We start from the raw sequence: 20,890 nt of genomic DNA on the forward strand, positions 1-20,890 counted from the left end.
GGATAAAATAGAATGGCAGGATTTTTCGTTAATAAGTCAGAACAGCTGAAGGCTGTTTTACCTTTCTAAATCTTTGACATCAAGAAGATTTGCCTTACGTGGATGATTTTTTACCCTTCTAATAAAATTTCGCTAAGTTTCTAATAAAATCTCGTTAAGTTTCTAATAAAATTTAATTAAGGCTATTAGAGTTATTAGATATATATACTATTTATTTATCTTATTTGATGATGACCTTGTATAAATAGGGCTTTGCTCCCTCCTCCATCATCAAGCAATAAGAAAACATTTTTTTCCTAAACTCTCTCTCTTCTTCCTCAACTCAATCTAGAGTCAAGGCTAATATTGTTACAGAGGTAAATCGACATTTTCTCTCTAAAAAGATGGTGTATTTTGGAATAAACTGACTCATTTATCCTCTATCAATTTTTAATTTTTGAGCTCATGAATCAGGGCTTAATGCTCTCCATACCCCATGTAAGTGGGAGCCTCATGTGATGGGACACCTTTTGGATCTTAATTTATTGATTTATTGCTCCTCTTAAACCCTAAATTTCTGTAATCTAATTATCTCTTAGTGACTTGATCTAACAGAAATGCAAGTTTAGAATGGTTATGATGTATTTGGACTATGATGCTAAATCCCCCTTTTCCTTTGGTTCTTGTTTTTGAGCATCAAGAATCTAAATATTCTGAAAACTTATTCTTTGACATCTATGGTAGTTCCTTGAATTTGTTCCAATTCTGCTTTATAAGCCTATATAGTGAATGATACTGAATTCTAACTGCTCCAAATTTCTTTATCTTACATTAAAAAGATTTTTTTTTTTTAAACTTTTGCAGGAAAACTGCCTACCTTTTGGTTAAAATTGCTGTTCTTTGCAGAATACACCATTTTTTTTATCATAATATATTGATTTATTCCTCCTCTTAAACCCTAAATTTCTGTAATCTAATTATCTCCTATTGACTTGATCTAACAGAAATGTAAGTTTAGGACGGTTATGCTGTATTTGAAATATGATGCAAATCCCCATTTTCCTTTGATTCCTGTTTTTGAGCATCAAGAATCTAAATATTCTGAGAACTTGTTCTTTGACAGTTATGGTAGCACCTTGAATTTGTTCCAGTGCTGCTTTATAAGCCTATATAGTGAATGATAGCAAATTCTAACTGTTCCAATTTTCTCTATCTTATATGATATTTTTCTTTTAGCTTTTGCAGGAAAACTGCCCACTTTTGGTTAGAACTGCTGTTCTTTCCAGAACATCTAAATCTGAAAAATTTGCTAAAAGTCTTTTCTGTTTATTTGCATGAAGCTTCACTTTAAGATGAATTGATGGTCTTATATTCTGAGAACATATTATCTTTTGTTATTTTCAATCGCAACCAATGAATGGTAAACTTGTTCAAAGATAAATTCTCTTCTCCTGTTTGTTGTGAGAGCCTAGCAATTTTGATTTTATAAATGAAGTTCTCCAAATATGTAAAGAAATCTAAGACAGTCGATATTATTTTCCCATTGTTGATCATAAAGACTTTTTACTAGGTTGGCCCCTTGACCTAGAAAGCATACAAGGCCATATTAGATCATGGAGGCCTGCAGGCTTACTAGTGAGCATACCCATAAATCTCCCAAAGGAGGGGACGCGGTGATCGAACCCGTGATCTCAATTTTAAGACATTGGCCTCAAAAATTGGTCATGTGTAGCCAAATAAAAATATATTACTAGTTCACGAATGACATCATGTATGAAATTTTGTGCATTGGATTCAGAAAAACAAACTATGCATGCTATTGCTATCACTTCACTAGGCCGTGGTATTGGGCATTGTGTGCTGATTGATTTCTTTTATGCTATGCGTCTGTCATGTCGCCGTCTAATACGAATCTATTTCCAAATTGCATATTTTCTAAATTCACATCTCCTTTTCCTTTTTCCGGTATTTCACCGTTCTGATCTCCGAGTTCACTTTCTCGACTTTATTCTCCTTTGGTTTGTTTTATTAACATTTTTTCTTATCTTGATAGCATGAGAAACTTCTTAGCATGCATAACGCGAGGAATCAAACCTCTTAAGAACCAATGTCACTAGGGTGCCAACGGAAGAACAAATTGGCGGTAATATCTCCCCTCAAATAAATATGGCCCCATTTTTCTGAGAAAAATAAAATAAAATAAAGCAATAGGTGGTAATTTACTCTAGTTTTTGACCAAACTAGTTCTGTTTTAAACCCTTTGTTACGTAAATAGGTAATCCTGGAAACGTAATATTACAAGAGATATGTTTTACTGTAATTCTTTTAGATAGATTGTCAACAAGTTTAGTATTTATGTATCTAAATTAATAATCTTACCAGTGGTTTATGTATGTAAAATACTAAACTTATCAATGATTTATTTAGAATTTTTCAGATGATACATTGATATATTCAACTAAGTACCTAATGTTTGGGAGGGTTGCCACGTAAGAAAAAGATGTTAAATAACATTTTTTAAATTAATATTGATAATTTTATCATTTACGGCTATAGTAAACCATATCTCTTTTTCTAATATTAAATTTAATGTGGTGGATTTGTTTGGTAGGAAGCCAAAAGCTCACCAATCTCTCATTGCCTCTTCTACTATTTGTCCTTACCTGACAGATCTCAGATCCTTTTAATGATTGGGCTTCATCTAATACTCTTAAAAAGAGCTTTATTTATGTTGCTTACGAAGAGAAAAGATGAGGAGAAGCATGGGGGGGAATAAACATCACTGGCAGATCAGGTGACGTGCCAGGTCTGCATTTGCCGGGTTGCTGTTGTGGGTCGTGACCCTAGCTTCGGATACGCCGAGGTGACACCGCATCCACCTCGATCATGTGGCCAGAGGCTGTGGCGCCAATGATCCAGCTATCATCACGTGATCCGACGCGCGGCTACCGACACAGCTCTCTGTCTCACTCCACCACGTTGCGGCTCGGTGCGGTTACTATTCGCCTCACTACCTTGAAGCCCAATCTCCACCACCAATCCACCATTTTGCCACTTTGGGCTTAATTGAGGTATTAGCGTAATCCTATTTTTAATATTAATCTGAATCCATCACAGTTGTAGAAAGAATTATGTAACCTCTTATGGTCCAATCATCACCTGCCAGTTGCCACCAAGGATTTCGCTCTTTTGCATGTTGGATCACCATCATTCTTTGTTTCTTTCTTTTTTTCTTCCAATCCACTTCCAAGCAGTGGCACTTGCAGTAATAAAGAGCTAATAGAAGGTTTATAAGTTGGCAACCTCTTCTTTTTTGCCCCCTCCCTGTACTAGTCCTTTTCCTTCTTTGTACCTAAGCAAGCTAACTTCCCGAATCCTTCCCCAGTACCCCAGAAAGAATGAAGCAGAGCAGGTCCTGCAGAGGCATTCTTCCATTCCCAAACTTCACCTTGTACTTCTTCGTCTCATGTTTCCTTCTTGTCCTCAGTTCTCCAGGCACCTATGCCTGGAAAAACTACACAGTTGGGGGATCCTTGGGCTGGTATGACAACATGCAGGAGCCCAAGGTGAACTACCAGAAGTGGGCTGATGGCAAGAACTTCAGCCTTGGAGATTTCCTCAGTGAGTCATAAATTCCCCTCTTAAAGACCCAATTTTGGATCAATTCCTATTTCTGCCTCTTGGTTTTTTATTGGGTTCCCAATAGGGAAATAGCATGCTTGTTCTTTGGTTCTTTTTAGCTTCAGCAGTGGGGCACATTAAATTTGCCATTGTGTGGTGTTACCTTGGGCTCACCTTTACATCCTTTGTTATGTCCAATTCTAGAAACAATTCCACTTTTATTTCATACATTGGATTTTAACTGAAATTGGAGTTGGAAAGGAGCATTAATTCTGAACTGTATTTTTCCTTTTCCATGACAAACTGTCTGGATATTATTTTCTCCTGCTGTTTTTGTTAAATGGTATGTATATTTTCTTTTCATCATGGTAGTACAAGTATAGATATGGTTCATTGATCTAGTAGTGTATCCATTAATCATCTCAGGTGCATTCACCTGTACTTTTGGTTTGGTGGTGTTGCTGCTGGTAAATTAATATGCTATCTGTCATTCATTCACATGGACTAGATGGCCCAACAGATACAGTGCTGCATGAATCTTTAGTTGTCATTGAGAAGATTTGATTGATACAATCAGTCATTTAAAGTATCAGATCCTATTGCTTTTGTTTTTTGCTTTATACAATGAGATAAGACTAAATCAGCAAACACCCTATATTTGTGCTTCAGCTTTTGACCTGAACATCATCACTGCGCATGTACCTGAAAAGGAGCATGTGTCTCTTATGAATCATGTCACAGTTTTGTACGAGCGACATTTGTCAATGTAGAACACATAGATGTGCTATATTTTTTAATTTACACTTAGCAGCCCTTGTCACAGGATTATTCTGGTAGCTATTTATCACCACATTGTTACTAAAATCAGAATAGATTGGCTTTTGATGGACAAGTTGTAAGGATAGAAGACACTGACTGCATTAATATGTTGATTTAGAATTTGATCTTCATACTCACAAAAGTACATTGGCGGTTATCCCCAAACCTTATTACCTCTGAGTAATGATATTTGATCATAATACTGACAATTCTTCCTACTTGCTTCCACTTAGTCTTCAACACAGACAAGAACCACTCAGTAGTCCAGACATACAATGCTACAACATACAGATTGTGTAACGATGTGGACGATGACAAAGTGGTTGAATGGTCGGCCGGAGAGCCAGAGTTCAGCAAGGTGCCGGTGACCGTAGCGGTCCCATTACTTAAAGAAGGGACTACATACTTCTTTTCAGGTTATTACGACGGCGAGCAATGCCAGAATGGGCAACGTTTCATGATCAATGTGACACACGGCCAGGGCCTGCCTGAGAGCCTAAAGAGCCCATCGGAGGCGGCCCCGGCTCCCAACAGCGCAGATTACGTGAACGATGTGCCTGACACTGTAATCCCTTCCAATTTCAACAACCCAAATGACACTGCTGCTGTTCAGCCATCCACAGGGGGAGGTGAGGCTTTGGCCAGGTTGCTGAGGAGGGAAGCTGGTGGATTGAATTTGGCATTGGTGGTGCTGGGTGTCCTGTTGGTCTTTGGTTAAATATAGACTTCTTTTATGTCATCACAATTTATTAATTTATTTTAAGCAGTTCCATTGAAGCTTGTATGCTGTTAAATATAGTATTGGGAGACTTGATGCCCTCTTACTTGTATATGATAATTCTTCATATCTCGTTATGATAAAACATTCTATTATGAGTTGCTATGATTCAACTTATGATTTATGGAGCAAAAACATTCCTCCATTTATTTGTATTACATACTATAGTGTCACGAATTTCCTTTGTTAATCTACTAGGATCTCAGAAACCTGTAGGAATTTCTTGCAGCCTAGCCTTGCAGGGAATCCTCTCCCTTGGTACTAAACCACCGTCGCGCAACTTATGGTATGCCACGTGTCTAAGACATCTCTTGGTGGGGCCCATCGAACCAACGTACGAGATACAGGGCTTCCTCGAGTTGGTTGGAAGGTAAGAAATATTTAAACGAACTCGTTGCCGCCAGGAAAATCTCTTCTTCTTTCTCCTCTCTGTGTGATTCCTTTTGATTTGATAATTAGCAGCAAGATTAGCTTCGCCATCAGAAACCCATGGATGTTCCTTCGACTTCAAGCACGGAAGGTTCAGGAACAAGCAGACAGCAGAGAGGAGGTGAGCAAATCGATGGTGTTGGTTTAGTCTCTCTCTCTCTCTCTCTCTCTCTCTCTCTCTCTCTCTCCAAGAACATGGTTTTATTTATCTTTTGTATGTTTAAGCTCCATTTCTTGGTTTTTCTTGACGTTGGATATAAAGAGGTTTCTTTACCTTGAGATAGTTAATGGGCAAGAAAGAAATACTAAAGAAGCAAGAATTGGATGGCCTCAAGAAGAAACTAGTACTTGCCATGCAATCGAGAAGAGGCCCTGGAAAGAACTTGGTTTTCCTTGAATGGTTTTGTTTCTTGCAGTTTATAAGATCAATGATGAAAGAGACTTGCCAAGAATGTCGTCAAGAAAAGCATTGCCTGAAAGGGAAAGGTTTCTTATGAGAAGAATTTAGAAAATTTTTGGTTTTCTTTTTCCCTGAATGGTATAGTTTACTAGCATTTCTTGAAGTTATAGCATCAATGAGTAGGGTTGTTTTCCATGATCGCACCACAATAAAGTGGAAATCCAGGACCATTTGGATTGTCATAACAAAGAACTGGTAATAATTTGATCATCATGAGGATCCTACTATCTGATCGTTGTAATATGAAAAAAGAACCCTTATTGATCTTTATTCTTATACCAATTAATGAAGAACGAATCCACTTCCATTGTCTTGAGATGTTGGATTTAGTTCAGAAATTGGTGAGCTCCTAATCTCTAGTTCTCCTGAATTTTTGAAGCAGGGGAGGTGGAGGAGCTGCAGAGGAAAAGGTGCTCTGCTCTGCCTATCGGTTCCGCTGCAAAATGTGATTACCATATCAAGGTTGTTCTCTATCCGGATACAATAGGATCAACAATCGACAATGCAGGATCTGGATCACTCGGAGACAACGCCAGAGAAAGTTAGAATCACATAACTTCCTCCTCGCGAATTCTGTTCCATTAATATTTTTTTTCCAGTCTTTACTGTAGTGGTTTCCTTAGAATTCTTAGGCAAAGACAAAACAAATTGGCTCCAATGATTTGGTCTTTCTATAAAATTATCTGGTTTTCTTAGTTCTCTTCATTACAGTGTATAACTATCTCTATTTTCAGCTGAGAATATAAGAGAAGAATTCACAATTGAGATCTGAGCATTCACAAGTGATATATTCAGATAATGGAGTACCAGTCATAGTTTCATTTATTTAGTGATTTTAGACAAATTTTCTTTTATCTGAAGGTATGGATTTTAAGTCATGATACCATCTTACCTCATGGATTAATTTGATAGAAAGCTGGAGAGGAATGAAGTACTGCTCTCTGATTGCATTACATTTATATGTTTTATATCTTGGTTGAACTAATTGTTGATTGCATGAATTTAGTCAATCCTTGAGTATATCCAGGACATGACAAATATCACAGTTTTAGCAGAGTAAGGTATCGCCTTCATGGCTAATTATATTGCCTGAAATATTATGGTTTTGAAGGTACAAGGTATGTGTGGAACATGGATAATATTACTTCAAGTACTGATACTGAAATCGAGTCGACTGAAAAATGGTACATCGTCAGTTCAATACTTCTGAAAGCAAACAGCCTGTACCTCTACGAGGTAACATCTAAATGTTTTATTAAAGATTCTTGTTCATAATCTCGATTAAGTAACTAAATACCCCCCCACTCCTCTCTAGTGTTCTATAGATCCTCGTTGGCGAACAGAGGGTCATGTCGCGACCGTATATATCAGAAGCTCAGGTATATCCAAAATCTTAAATGCAATACTAGAGTTTTTCAATGTCAATTTCTTAGATGTTAACAGAATATGGGACTCTGCTTTTCTGATTATGTAGGGCTTGTTTTTCATAAGATAAGTGCCTACTCAATCAAAGTACATTATCTTCTAATTACCTTTCTGATATAGCTCCCTAATACTCCAAACTTCTACATTTCCTTAATCAGAGGAACCTGCTTTCAAAAAGCTTCTAGAGTTCATTCATGGATGTTACGCACCTGGGACATCTTCCAATGTTAGTGAACTGTCTCAGGTTATGGTGGTCGCCAAGAGATTTCGGGTGTCTACTTGCCATGATATATGCGAAGCACTGCTAATCAGGAATTATGGTAGCCTGGAGCATCCTGAACTGTTGACCCTTCCACAATCAGTAGTCTTGCAGCTACTGCAAAGTAATGATCTTGAGGTAGATTCAGAAGATGTAGTCTATCGATTTGCAACAGAATGGGCGAGAAAGAACCACTCAACAATCAGACGACGACGACTTGCTTTAAATATATACTTTCGACCCCTTATTCGTTTCCGTTACATGTCGAACGACATGCTGACAACGGCCTTAAGGGAAGGAGACACCTATTTCAGCTTTAATTCAATCTATAATGATGTCACGAAGGCAAGGAAATACAAGACTAGTCCACCAGACTGGCTTTCAGGCAATGCAGGAGCACGACTTGCAGAGAGAGCCTACAAGCGTAAGACTGTGAACATCGTGAAGAAGTCATATCCGCAAGCATCCTGCAGAGTCTACCTCAGCTTTACACGACTAGAATGCACGAGGCTCTTTCGATCCTCACCAGCTTGCTCTGAGGAATTTGACTTCGACGAAGGACGCTTCTCTATAAGAGTTGCAAACACCTTGGCAGATGCATATAGGTACTTTGGGCTTGCTCTGCAAGTTGTGCGTTATCCGATGAAGGCTTCCTACAGTTGTACAGCTTCATCAAAGACAAAGGAAGGTGATCAGCATGTTGTGGTGACACACACATGGGAGCTCAAGGTCCTGCCTCAAGTTCCAGATGCGTATGAGGACTTGTTCAGTATGTCATGGGAGGATTTCGTCAGAGATGACAGCCCCTTCTTTATTGACGACAAGCTTTACTTGGTAATAGAAATTGAGGCCATTGATCTACCTTCTGTTATTCTTGACCAATAGAAGTTGTCTCATTGTAAGATTCAGAACTGCAGCTTGAAATAACCATCTACGAGATGTAAAGAACGGCAGTTTGGTTTTCTTTTGAGTAATAAAGCAGCTCTTGTTGACATGGCAACGCAGGGAAGAGGAATAGCCTGGGCACCAAGAGATGGCACATTGTTTAATTCAATGTGACTGGTCTCATAAAGATGGTATGTATGAAGATAACATTTACCCTCCATTCCTTGCTGAAAAGAGAACAGACGGACAAATGTAACTCATAAAGGGATCACAAAGGAGTACACCTATCGTAAATCGAAATAGCCGTGTATACATGACTGCTAGAGAACTCTAACAAAGTTTTGTTCATATCTTCTTTGATAGAAGATAAATTTTGTAACTCATAAAGGACAAATGTATCTCATGGCAGGCACGAATCCAACATATCTGGTTTCCTCAACCAGTTTTACGGCAAAATGACAACATAAAATATGAAAATTTTGCTGAGAAGATCTAATGGTGCACGACTCATGCAATGTCTCCACCTAAACAATATAGTGACAGATACCGAGCCGAGCCTCCTGTCTCGTTCTTGTATCAGTCATGAAGTGTACCCAGTATGTCATCATCCCTGAAGAGGTGATACCTAAACAAGAAAAATAGGAAAAAAAAAAAGAGAGTTAGCAAATGAAGAGCCATAACGAGCATGAAAGGTTTTCCAAGGATAGCCATAACTTTCTATTAAATTGTTGATAGATCCTAGATATGGTATACTGTCTCGTGTTCATCAGTCTTGAAACAGAGCATAAGTATGTACATATGAAATTGAAGAAGAATAACTGAGCGTGTAAGGACATAACTTGCTTCATAGGTCTCCTAAAGAAAATCATTATGGAAGCTCTTCTATCCTTCAAAGCAGTGTAATTAAGCCGAGCTCTGACCAAGCTTTAATTGAGTCTAGATTTTATGACCAAGCTTGAATTGAAATTATTTCAATTCGAGCCAATTTCAAACTCGAATCGAGCTCAAGCTTAAACGAACTGATCAATGATTAATTTCAAGTCAAATTCTGAGCCTAATTAAGCTTGAATTAAATTAAGCTTGTTTTAGACTTAAATCAAGCTTAACATAAGGCCTAATTCAAAAATATAAACTAATACAAATATCCACATATTTAGAAAAGATGTGATAGGATCAAAATTCAGAATTAAACTCTACAAGATCATAGTACATAATAATCCATTTAAGTAATTTTAAAATATAATAAAAGTATAATATAGTATAAAAGTATTACCCATATATATATATATATATATATATATATATATATATTATTTTGAGCCTTATTGAGCTGGCTCATGAAGCTCGGCTCAACTCATTTTTGAGCCAAGCTTGATTATTTTGACAGCCGTAATCCTTCATAGTTCAGAATATAGAATATTTTACCTTTCACCTGAAAGGAATTCAGAACATCTTCCTTTGTATTAGTAAAGGAAAAAATATCTCAGTTAAATAAAGCGAATAGAAAATTCATGTAAGACTTGAGATTAGATGACTCCGGAATTCTACATGGTAGGTATACTTCTAATTACACATTAATTCTATTACATATCCAATCTCACTACTGAGATAGAAAGGAAAAAAAACATGAAAAAGGAAAGTACTGATATATGTTAGAGCATACTCTTTTTCTCCAAGCTTTACTTCAGTCCCTCCGTATTCAGGAAGAAGGACTACATCTCCTTCCTTCACAGAAACTGGGATTAGATTCCCATCTCTACTGCGTGCACCAGGGCCCACCGCGACAACTTTCCCAGAGTTTAGCTTAACAACATACACAAAAAATAAATTGTAAATACTATAGCAGAGATACAACAGAGTGAATTTCTTTTATATAACAGGGTCCATCTAAAGATATACTGCAAAGAAGATGGTTTGCTAATTCCATCAAATCAATTCTATGAGCCGAACAAGAACAAATCCATAAGTTCCAGCTAACAGAAACAGTGACGCAATTTGTTTTCGAGCCAACTTGACTCACTTAGCCAAACAAGCTACATTGAGCTCTTCTAGAAATGGGTTCATTTATGAAATGGTTTATCCATCAAACAAAAGGCTCATATTGTCGAGCATCAAGAAATTCTAAGCACTGGAGTTACCGATTTACAAGTAAAAGCAGATTCAACAGCAATTCAAACATTACATATATGTTTGTATTAAAAACAATACAAACGATAGATCATGGCATAATTTCACACAATTAGATAATGACATGTAGAGGAAATAAAAACCAAATTAATAGCAAGCATAACCGATCACATGATAAGATACTTATCTACGTGCTGTGACATTATACCAAAAAGAGGAATAATTCATAAAACCAACTTCTTTATGTGTATTTCATTCTCAGAGCACTTAACAATAATTCACAAAGCTCAAACGTGATAAATAATCCAAGGCCATCATCAACAAAATGTTATTGAACAAAGCACAAAACTTTCCTACATGGAACGATCTTAAACATCATAAACTTCTCACCCAATCAAACAACTACAAGAATTCATATCATATGACGTCTTCAAAATGGATGGATGAATTGGGGGGAAAAAAAGATGGGCACTCTAAAATAATGATGTAAACCTTGGTGGTCTTCTCGGGAAGCAAGATTCCAGCATTGGTCTTGGAGGGAGGAACAATCTTCTCCACGAGAACACGGTTCAAGGAAGGAATGAGACGCTTAGCCATCGAATTCCACCGCGAGTAGATTTCGGAAGGGGGCTAGGGTTTAAAGGAGGGGTTTAGGACTTCGGGAGGTGAGTATAATTACAGATATGTCCCTATCGCTGGCTGGAAATTGCTCGACTTTCCAAGTGCGGAGAACTCTCTGGGGAGGGCAGGAGCTGGAATTATTGGAATTTGGAACACTCCATCTCCATGCCTCCTTTCTTCCCCAATCTAGAAGCTTCAGGAACGAGGCTATGTTAGACGTTGTGGGCTTTAATCCTGGGCCTAAATCTCTGTTCCATCAGGCCCATGAACGTGGACCGGAGACTAGCCTCGTAAATCGTGTAACTTCTCTCTCATACTACTTGAATAGCATTTTAGTAAACAGAAATAGAAGGATAATGATATGCCCACAAAATAGAAGAGTTTTTCTTTCTAAATCAAAATATTGTTGTTACACTAACAAAATTTCGGAATATCGAAAACCAATACTTTCTTGCAGCTCAGTGTCATATAAAAAATCACTGTCTAAGATAACGATTCTTAATAATAGAAGTCATCATCGAGTAAATTATTTACTTATTATTATCCGAGAAAAGAAAAGAATTTATATTATAAATGAAATCTTAGAGAATTTCTTGGATAAAAAATGAGATGGAACCTAATGAATTGAGCTTTCTGGTGATTTATATAAATTATGTAACCGCTGAATTGGTAGAAAATAAAATAGTTTTGGAATAAATTTCATCGTTGTAGTACTTTTGCAAATGTTTTTAACTGTAATAATAATTTGATAAAGACTCCAAAATATAATATAAAAATTTACATTTAATTACCTAGCCTTCTGCGTATTTATGATTTACACTCTGCATTTTAAATAATTTACAAATGAGGCTCTACATTTTACTAAATATTTGCAAAAAAAAGAACCAACAGTTGAATTTTATTTTAATGTTTGTGTAGATAGAAATGCCAAGCAATTACCACTAGTTTTTCCATTACATTATGCTTATATAGCTGTCAACTAGAGTTGAAGTTTAAAAATCTCTCTCTCTCTCTCTCTCTCTCTCTCCCTCTAAGTCAAAAAAGTAGCTCTGAATTCAGAATCTAGAGAAGGTTCCCATAAAGACTCGGACATATTTAATCAAACATCAAGCAGCAGCACCACCCATGGCTATACATATTTATATATATATATAGGACTCTTAATGCCAACCTTGACCAAAAGACATAATTTTTGCAGACATTAATGTGTCCCAAAGCCCAAAACATCACCCACCAATAAAATAATATGATCCCTTCCTCTTTCTCAGGGTCTAGAGTCCCTCACCTTCACCTACCACTCCTCATCAAGCCCTCAAACAATTTAGAGTACCCTATCATAAGACGAGTGCAGCAATATGTAAGTGGAGGTACTTTATAGAGATCATGGTTCAAAGGAAGGCACTCAACTGCTTGCTGGTCATATTGCTCATACTGCTGCAATGGAGCTCAAATGCTGATGGATTTGGTAGGTCTGGAAGATTGAGAGGTGGGTTTGGTTCTACTCATGATCTGGGCCCTGCTGAATCCACTGCTGTCTTTCAAAGAGAAGAAGAGCATAGAGAAGTAGGTGAAGCTTTTGATGATGAGAAGAGGACGGTCTACACAGGAGCTAATCCTCTGCATAACAGATAGAATTGCTTTTATATTTTATTCCCCCCCTTCTTTTCTCTCTCTTTTTTTTTAGAGGTTATAAGTATTGAACAATGAGAGTGAGCAATGTAAATGGAAAAGTTTTTTGAAAGGTAATGAACCATCTTCTTTCTGTTTCATCTATGTTCTTCTTTCTTTCTTTCTTATTAGATATATGGGAAAAACAAATGATCAGTAAGATCTAAGTCTGCTTCCAGTAAAAGATACATTGAAGAACTATCAGTAGAGTTGAGTTCTTGAAGAAAGAAAGAAAGGACTAGATCGTGCCTAGAAATTACTACCTCTCAAGAAAAAGGTGAAGGCTCGATTCTCTAGTTTGCTTGTCTTGGATTGTCTGTTGTCTGCTTGACTTTGCATTAATTGAGCTTTTGTTGCAGGTGGTACTCACTACTAGTGTAATGGTTTTAGCATTGATGCTGTGGTAGCCAGCCTTTCTTTATATGTCGTCCATTTTGACTTCCCAATAGTTAATACTATAGCTTTTCCCTTTCATATAACCTACTCTTTCTTTTAGTTTCAAATACGAGTACGAATAATTACGCCAGCTATTGCCTATTGCATGCCCATTTTCATAAAAGTTTTCTTTATTTATTTTTTCAAATCACATCAACTTTTTTAACTATAGAAAACCTCATTAACACATTGGATTTTTATATTGGAATAAGTGTAATGTAATCAAGTTTAAACCTTAAAGAGATCTATTATTTTAGAGGAAAGAAAGAGAGAAAGAAAAATTAAGGATAAATAGTTATTTAATGTTTTATGTTAACACCATCTTAATGTAATAAGCAATAAGGATGATTATATCGAGTGTAATGTGACTAGAGTTGTCCAACTTAAATATAAGGAGTTGAATTCATCATTCAGCCTATAATTTATAGAATCTTAAATTCACAAATAAATAAATAAATAAATAAGACATAATTTACTCTTTATTTTTTGTATTTTCCTCTGAATAGGATTAATTTCCTGTAGGCCAAGGTGTAAGAAATTAATTATATAGACATAGACTCCTGTAACCTGTTGGTTGGCTTAAAATGAAAGGATATTTCCTTCGTCTATGTGCAAATATATATATATGTTAAAGAGTCAATAAGGTTGGAACTTAAACAAATTGCAAATTGCCCCTCATGGCACTTATTACGTAAGGTGTATATGATCTTAGCAGTTGTATTAAGTTCGTAATACTTCATTCACCGAATTAAGAAAGGAAAAGGAAAATAAAGAAATCCCTAAGAATAAACACAGGCAAACACTCCTCATACAAGTAGAAATACCTACAATTTTCTACAAACTGCTGATATGATGGCAACACCAGTGAAAATGGACCACAACTGAACTAGTCACTTGATGCTGCAATAAAAGGGAAACAGCTAGATGTACGTGCATGAATGAAGACGTTTCCCCATAAGATAGGAGGAAACGTTAATGCATCATAAATATACTAGAAGAACAATGAGCAAAACTACTCGTATCGCTCTACGAATTTCTTGGTTGTTATATCTTAGAAGTTGTAAACTAGACAAATTGAAGGCCACTATCGAGGAAAAAGGCGAACAATCCCAATTATGAAAGCAGTTGAGTGCACCCCAAGTAGCATGCCTTTGCCCTTGCAGACCTTACATAGGACCTGGTTCAGATTGTAGCGAAATCCCCTTCCCAAAGGCAGCAATAAGAAGAGCTTCAGCTCGCCCTGGAGCAGAAGAAAGACAGAATCATTGTTGATAAGTAAAAATATTTGATCTAATTATGACAAAAATTTTAAGTCCCAACTATTTATTGAACAGCTAGCTGCTAACAGTTTTTCACCATAATATAGATGACTAATCAATGAACATATGAAAAGACTGATCGGTAGCTAAAAACGGAGATGGAAGTAAATAGCTGATAACATAATGCGCAAAATCAAATAAATAAAAATGGATCTCTGATGGCGGATGAACTATTCAATACTAATCTGTAGTGTAAAAACATCAGAGGTAATTTAAATTACATTAGGCTCCTGTAGGGAGTGCATGAAGTATATACCATGATCTTTCTTCCTCTTTAATGAAGATACCAAGTCTGGAAACAAGATGGAAGCAGCTTTTCTGCTATCGTCCTGCCAGTATTTAGCAGAGTAAGATAAATGCCAGTAATCAGCAAATTAACATAAATGCCTCATAGATATCAGCAGGCAGGGATTCGAGGCAAGAAGAGTGCATCCCCAGAACAGTTAATTATATCCCAAACCTTCTTATAAGGAAGTTGAAAAGGATATATTATATTCAGGAGTCAAAAGTACATAGTTTTGCAGTTTTATAATGACTTACAGAATAAGTGGACTCTTTGATAGAGATTATACTGCAAATTCAAATCTCAGGAAATTAAGGTGATTGTAGATGCTATTGTGTACGTTATCTGATAATTCAAATTTGACATCATCTTATAAGCAGGCCCATTAAGAAAACATCAATCTAGAATTCCAGCTAACAATTGCATATATTGTAACTCCAGGAGTGATAAAAACATGAAGACCTCTGCAAGTTTCTATTGTACTAGAAATTTAAAAAAATAGCTGACTAATAGAATAAGAGTTTTTTTTTAAGACCCACAACTATATATAGGTACCATGTCTCTTTAAAGAAAGCTGAACAATAGAAAATGACTTCTGCTTGAAACCAACAATTATATAAAAGTATATATCAACATATATCTATCTGTGAGTATAAGCACGTGCGCATGTGTGTGAATGTACATACATTCTCAAACTGCATAATCATAGTATTCTAGGGCAATAAAATTAACCGACAGAACTAAGAAGATGCTTTGATTAAAGTTTTCCTCAATATTTATATGTCTTCTTTTGTAAACTTAAATAATTAAAAATCATCTGTTCTTTGCCCTTAAGGAGTACAACTAAAGCAATTAGCAAAAAAAAAAAGGTGACAGTAGCAGTTCTTTGATCCAATATCTACTTCCATAAGCATGTAGACAAATCTCTTAGCATGGAACATTGAAAAATCATAAACGCACTTCTTTATTAAAAGTTTAAAACTACAGCATGCTTTCAATAACATGCTGAATATCAAAACAAACTAACTACATAAATAGAAAAGGTCAGACCAACCTTACTCGAGGAACTCCGAGAGAGTTCAAAGTGATTCTTCCATAAGTTAGATGGCACAGGCACAACTGAGAAACCAGATGCAACTAGAATGCCAATCCACAATCCATATGTAAAGCCTCCACTCCACCAGCCCTTCAGTCAGAAAGTAAGAACCAAAATGATATTTCTAGGTTGAAGTACTACTAGAAAAAATGAAAATACATGCACTATTTATAACAACAATTGTCTTATCTATAAGTTTATAACTCATCTCCTGTTACGCATGATCTAACCGCCTCATTTTGTAAAAAAAATTGAGACCATACTACTATAATAATGCAAAATTTTGACAGTCAATGAGGGAAGGCAACACTAAAAACAACAACGATAATGAAAACCAAGTCTTGCGTCTCAACTACTTGAGGTCAGCTATATGGATCCTGAAGATGCTTATATATTTATCGAGAAGTTGAACAAATAACCTGTTTCCCATCTTGTGGGAAAGGGATTGACTGCTCAATATATGCTCTGGTTCCTGGAAGAAAAAAAAGATGGTTAATTAGCTGCAAATAAATCCACTACATGCTGTTAAAGACTTAAAGAAGACATCTTATTTAAGAAGAGAAGACCTGTTATAATCTCTAGAGAACCAAAGAAAACAACTGTAATGCCATTCGACAAAATATGTACTGGAAATTGCAGCTACGCACAGATATGCTTAAATTAAGATAAGATATACAGGATATGTAATGCCATAATAGCAACCGTGCAAAGAAAATGATAGTTAATTACTTGCCAAAAGTATCTGAAATATGAGACCATAGTATGCTTACTGGAGATACATAACTATGAGAGAAAGGAAGAGTACTCATGAACAATGGGAAATTTTTCCATGGAAATATCTAACTCCTCTGGCATGTTTGGAAGAAGGGATTCAACAAGCATTATTATGTTGCTTTGATATCAGAATGTACATGTCAAGCAGCATCTGCCATGCTCGTACAGAGCCGGAGAACAAGAAAATGTTGTATAAGAAAAGGACCTAAGCTTATAGTGACCATACCTCTAGGTCCATGTTAACCAAATAGTTGGCTAGCATCTACATCTTCCAGCCAAATTCAGCACCTGCATAGGCCCACCTAAATGCCTAGATAGTGCTTAACACAATCTTGTTCTTATTTACTCTCTAAAAGATAAGGATATTAAAGTGGTTGAATATGCTGCTCATCTCATAAAAAAAACTAACAGACTTGTTATAGTGTCAGAAATTAGCAAATTGAAAGTTACATGAAAGCCTCCAGTGAATAGCATAACAAGGCTTCCTCCATTATTAACTTGCACTAAAATGATGGAACAATATTTTCTTGATGAACAAATTCTAGCTGCACTAAATAGCAGCCTTGGCCAAAAGAAATAGCTTGAATAAGGGAAGGAATGCTCAAAATAAAAGCATGGCCAGTCTAAGTTCTCTAAACAGAAGGAACCACCATAAACATAAGGCGAGATAGAGCTCTCAACATAAATCTTGGAATAGATAAAACCTTCATTTATAATAGCATTTCTTCCTCGTACCAAGTGGTGCACCAATACTACGAAGCAACTGAATGATGGACCTCACATCTAGGCGTCTTCGAACCCTTTTTCCAACCAATACTTGTAAGTGGGGTGTGTCGAACACCTACAACATCAATTTGTATATATAAAACTATAAGAAAAAAATGGTCTATAATTACTAAAAGGTCGAATCCTTGATAGAAAAAAAAAACACTGCCATCTGTGAAGCACAAATAACTTCATGTAAAATAATTTTAAGAAACAAACTATAGTAGGTGTTGCAGTAATCATAATCCATGTGGGCATCAATCAAATAAGTTAATGTCACATGGTTAGTATCAAGTTATTAAGGAACTAACGCAGTTCAAAAAGAAATTCTTTAATGCAAACATATAGAGTGAAGCATTGTCATAATTATATTCATGCTAACAGATGTAGCTATAAAGAAGCCGTTCTATTCTTCTTTAGAAGCCTCTTTAAAGGACCCAGAATGTCCACCCATTTTTCCTTTTTCCCTGACTTCAAATCAACCGCTCAATTATAATTAAAGTACAATGGATCTTTCGATCAAGTTGTTAAAAAAAAACAATCAACTTATATTGTCACTCATTTGCATCCAACAGTTGCTTAAAGGTACCAACAACTCGATCATACAACATGGAAGAGTTCAAATTTGAAAAATGCTAAAGATGAAAGCTTATATAGCAAAACATTGCCAATATGTCTACTTTCTTCACCCAAGAAGAAAACGGAAACAAAACCAAGAAGCAACACCATTCATACCACACCACAATTAATACAAATAACCCAAGCCTCGATATTTACCTGAGCAGAACACCCAAAGGCCTCATTTTTCAACAAAGCCAACGCTCCTTTAACATCCGGGTCGACTCCGATCACCCATCCGGAGCCCGAATCGTCACCTCCGTCCCCCTCTTCCGGCGTCATGGTGGTCGGCGGCGGCGGAGGTGGCCGTTCTTTCTCGGGAAAGGGGAAAGAGAGGGAACCGAGCCAGTCCTCCTTGAGCTGGGACTCAGAAACCTTACCCCTAACCCTAACCTTCGTGGCTCCATTAACCGCGGCGGCAGTCTTACCACAGTGAACCGAGGTGTGGGTAGCTTTCGGGTGGGCGGAAGGAGAAAGGAAGAAATAGAGCTTGGTGGGATCGAAGCGGATTTTGGATCGGAAGGCGGAGGAGAGAGAGTTCATAAGAAGGGGAGATGGGCGGGAGAGAGCGTTTCCCCCGCTGTGGATGGTGGCCATTAGAGTGACACAAGATTGGAGGCACTTCTCTACTTATTTTGTCTACGAGTTCAAAATTTTCCTCAAATTTTTGGGCCGTACTGCAAAATGGAAACTTTTGGGCCATTTTTGCAAACATACTCTTTCTTGGGCCCAATAGATGAGGCACAATCTAAATCATACATATATATATATATATATATATATATATAGCACCTTGTATGATATTTACTAAAATATCCATCTCAATGTCTATGAGAAATTCTTACTGACCATTGGACTACAGTGCTGGTGCTGGACCTCTAATTTGATCTCTTTGAAGATTGGTTAAGTTTCTCCTGGAACAAATTAGTTTGGCATTTGAATATTCCCAGTTGATTTCCTCTTCACATTTCCCTCAACTTTGGACCTAGAAAAATATTATATTTCCTTCCTCCTGTAGATCCTGGATAGAATTCTATGATGTCTCTTTCCTACCTAATAATGGAAGATCTTCTCTAGCTAAATGAAGTGTGGCAAAGAACTACTCTTTTGATCTGCAACTCCACATAGGAAACATGATCAAGCTTAATAGGGAATGTACTTATCAAAAGTTGGCATACATCATAACTCATCAGAAAGATTAGTGGGTTAATGAAAGTGATGCAATCCTTCCCAATCTAATAGTTTACCTAAAGTTCAAGTATAAAAATGATCAAAACTAGGGTCAAAAGTGAAGCAAAAGTAAGTGAACTGAAAGGATGAGAAAATTTACTGGCCCAAAAGCAAAAGTAAAAGTTAAAGTCATATGACAACTTCCTTGATTTGAGGAGGTACAGACTGCCCTTTGCATTCTTTTATCTGCACTTTGTTAAGGCTGAACAATAATTCCAAGCATCAAGTGAGGAATCGATAGACAATACAATGATTAATAATCCACATGAAGCCAAAAAGATATAAGATACACATTGAGCTACCAAGAAAATACTCTCATGTAATTTTTTAATGGCACAAGTGGGTCAAGAAGCTCTTTTATATAAGTTGAGTGGCAACTGTTTAAGAACTTACTAATAACTCAATTGTCTAATGTAAATGGCATTCTATGAAAATGGTCAAAGTTACTAATATATATATATAATATATATATATGAGTTGAGAGAATGAGAACAGGGAAGAGTTGTGATCACTCATTGATATCTGATATTACTGTTACCAAAACCTATATTCATAGTTAGAGTACACCTCTATGTCCCAAAGGATGGATTTGGATAACAATCCAAGCAAGCATTGGGCATGTGACATGACATCTTACTTGCATTAATGGCCTAGGATGTACAAATGATAAATCCCCTTAGCTAAAAAGCAAGACAAAATTTGTTCTTTCTCTGAAACAAACCAACATGGCCTAGCATTTTTGAAGGTACTGTCATTTAGAGCATCTCCAACCAATGCTCATATAGAGCCAAGAGTCCGGTACACTCTATATTTGTTTAAGTAATATATATTTATATTATTTATTTTAAATTACTTAATATGTCATCTTAGTGTTATTATTTTTTAATAAAAAAATATATGATACTCTCATTGAGATCTTTAAAATAAGACTAATATCCAATAGTTTCAGAAATAATTTTAAATTACTAAATTTTTAATTAAACATATCGAAATTATATTACACGAAATAAACATTGAAATAAGCATTACGTGTCATTAACTAAAAATATTACTGATTGAACACGTATGGTGCTGATTGAACAATGATCCCTTGCTCGACATTAAAATATCCAAGATAGATAGGCTTATTTTGAGCTTCGAAATGCACTGATTAAATATTTATGACAAAGGCACAGGAATGAATGAATATAATTTCTAATGTAATTTTTATTTGATGTATTTTTATGTTTGATGTATTTCATATTTGATGTATTTTAATAATTAATATTTACATTGGAAAATAATTTTGAGTAATTATAT

General features: G+C 36.2%; 4 protein-coding genes across 4 annotated transcripts; 2 read left to right on the top strand and 2 right to left on the bottom strand.

Moving 5' to 3' along the window:
* The first annotated feature begins 3,171 nt into the window (after nucleotides 1-3,171).
* On the top strand, nucleotides 3,172-5,341 carry LOC140764575 (early nodulin-like protein 18). Its single transcript, XM_073103209.1, has 2 exons — nucleotides 3,172-3,600; nucleotides 4,653-5,341. The coding sequence occupies exons 1-2, from the start codon at nucleotides 3,378-3,380 to the stop codon at nucleotides 5,135-5,137; spliced, it is 708 nt and encodes a 235-aa protein (XP_072959310.1). The 5' UTR covers nucleotides 3,172-3,377; the 3' UTR covers nucleotides 5,138-5,341.
* Nucleotides 5,342-5,449: 108 nt separating this feature from the next.
* Nucleotides 5,450-8,883, top strand: LOC140764574 (BTB/POZ domain-containing protein POB1-like). The gene is made up of 6 exons (XM_073103208.1): nucleotides 5,450-5,567; nucleotides 5,660-5,747; nucleotides 6,469-6,627; nucleotides 7,198-7,322; nucleotides 7,402-7,465; nucleotides 7,670-8,883. Exons 2-6 carry the CDS (start codon nucleotides 5,687-5,689, stop codon nucleotides 8,653-8,655), a joined length of 1,395 nt encoding a protein of 464 aa, XP_072959309.1. The 5' UTR covers nucleotides 5,450-5,567; nucleotides 5,660-5,686; the 3' UTR covers nucleotides 8,656-8,883.
* A 127-nt stretch (nucleotides 8,884-9,010) lies between these two features.
* On the bottom strand, nucleotides 9,011-11,504 carry LOC140764576 (10 kDa chaperonin, mitochondrial-like). Its single transcript, XM_073103210.1, has 3 exons — nucleotides 11,275-11,504; nucleotides 10,319-10,458; nucleotides 9,011-9,280 (listed from the first exon to the last, which is right to left on the bottom strand). Exons 1-3 carry the CDS (start codon nucleotides 11,377-11,379, stop codon nucleotides 9,232-9,234), a joined length of 294 nt encoding a protein of 97 aa, XP_072959311.1. The 5' UTR covers nucleotides 11,380-11,504; the 3' UTR covers nucleotides 9,011-9,231.
* Nucleotides 11,505-14,315: 2,811 nt separating this feature from the next.
* On the bottom strand, nucleotides 14,316-18,958 carry LOC140765258 (Holliday junction resolvase MOC1, chloroplastic-like). The gene is made up of 6 exons (XM_073104239.1): nucleotides 18,521-18,958; nucleotides 17,714-17,819; nucleotides 16,624-16,676; nucleotides 16,163-16,294; nucleotides 15,082-15,154; nucleotides 14,316-14,746 (listed from the first exon to the last, which is right to left on the bottom strand). Exons 1-6 carry the CDS (start codon nucleotides 18,956-18,958, stop codon nucleotides 14,673-14,675), a joined length of 876 nt encoding a protein of 291 aa, XP_072960340.1. The 3' UTR covers nucleotides 14,316-14,672.
* Nucleotides 18,959-20,890: the final 1,932 nt, after the last annotated feature.

Source organism: Typha angustifolia, chromosome 8 (genome assembly GCF_048772165.1).
Source record: "Typha angustifolia cultivar Huaian chromosome 8, ASM4877216v1, whole genome shotgun sequence".
NCBI lineage: Eukaryota > Viridiplantae > Streptophyta > Magnoliopsida > Poales > Typhaceae > Typha > Typha angustifolia.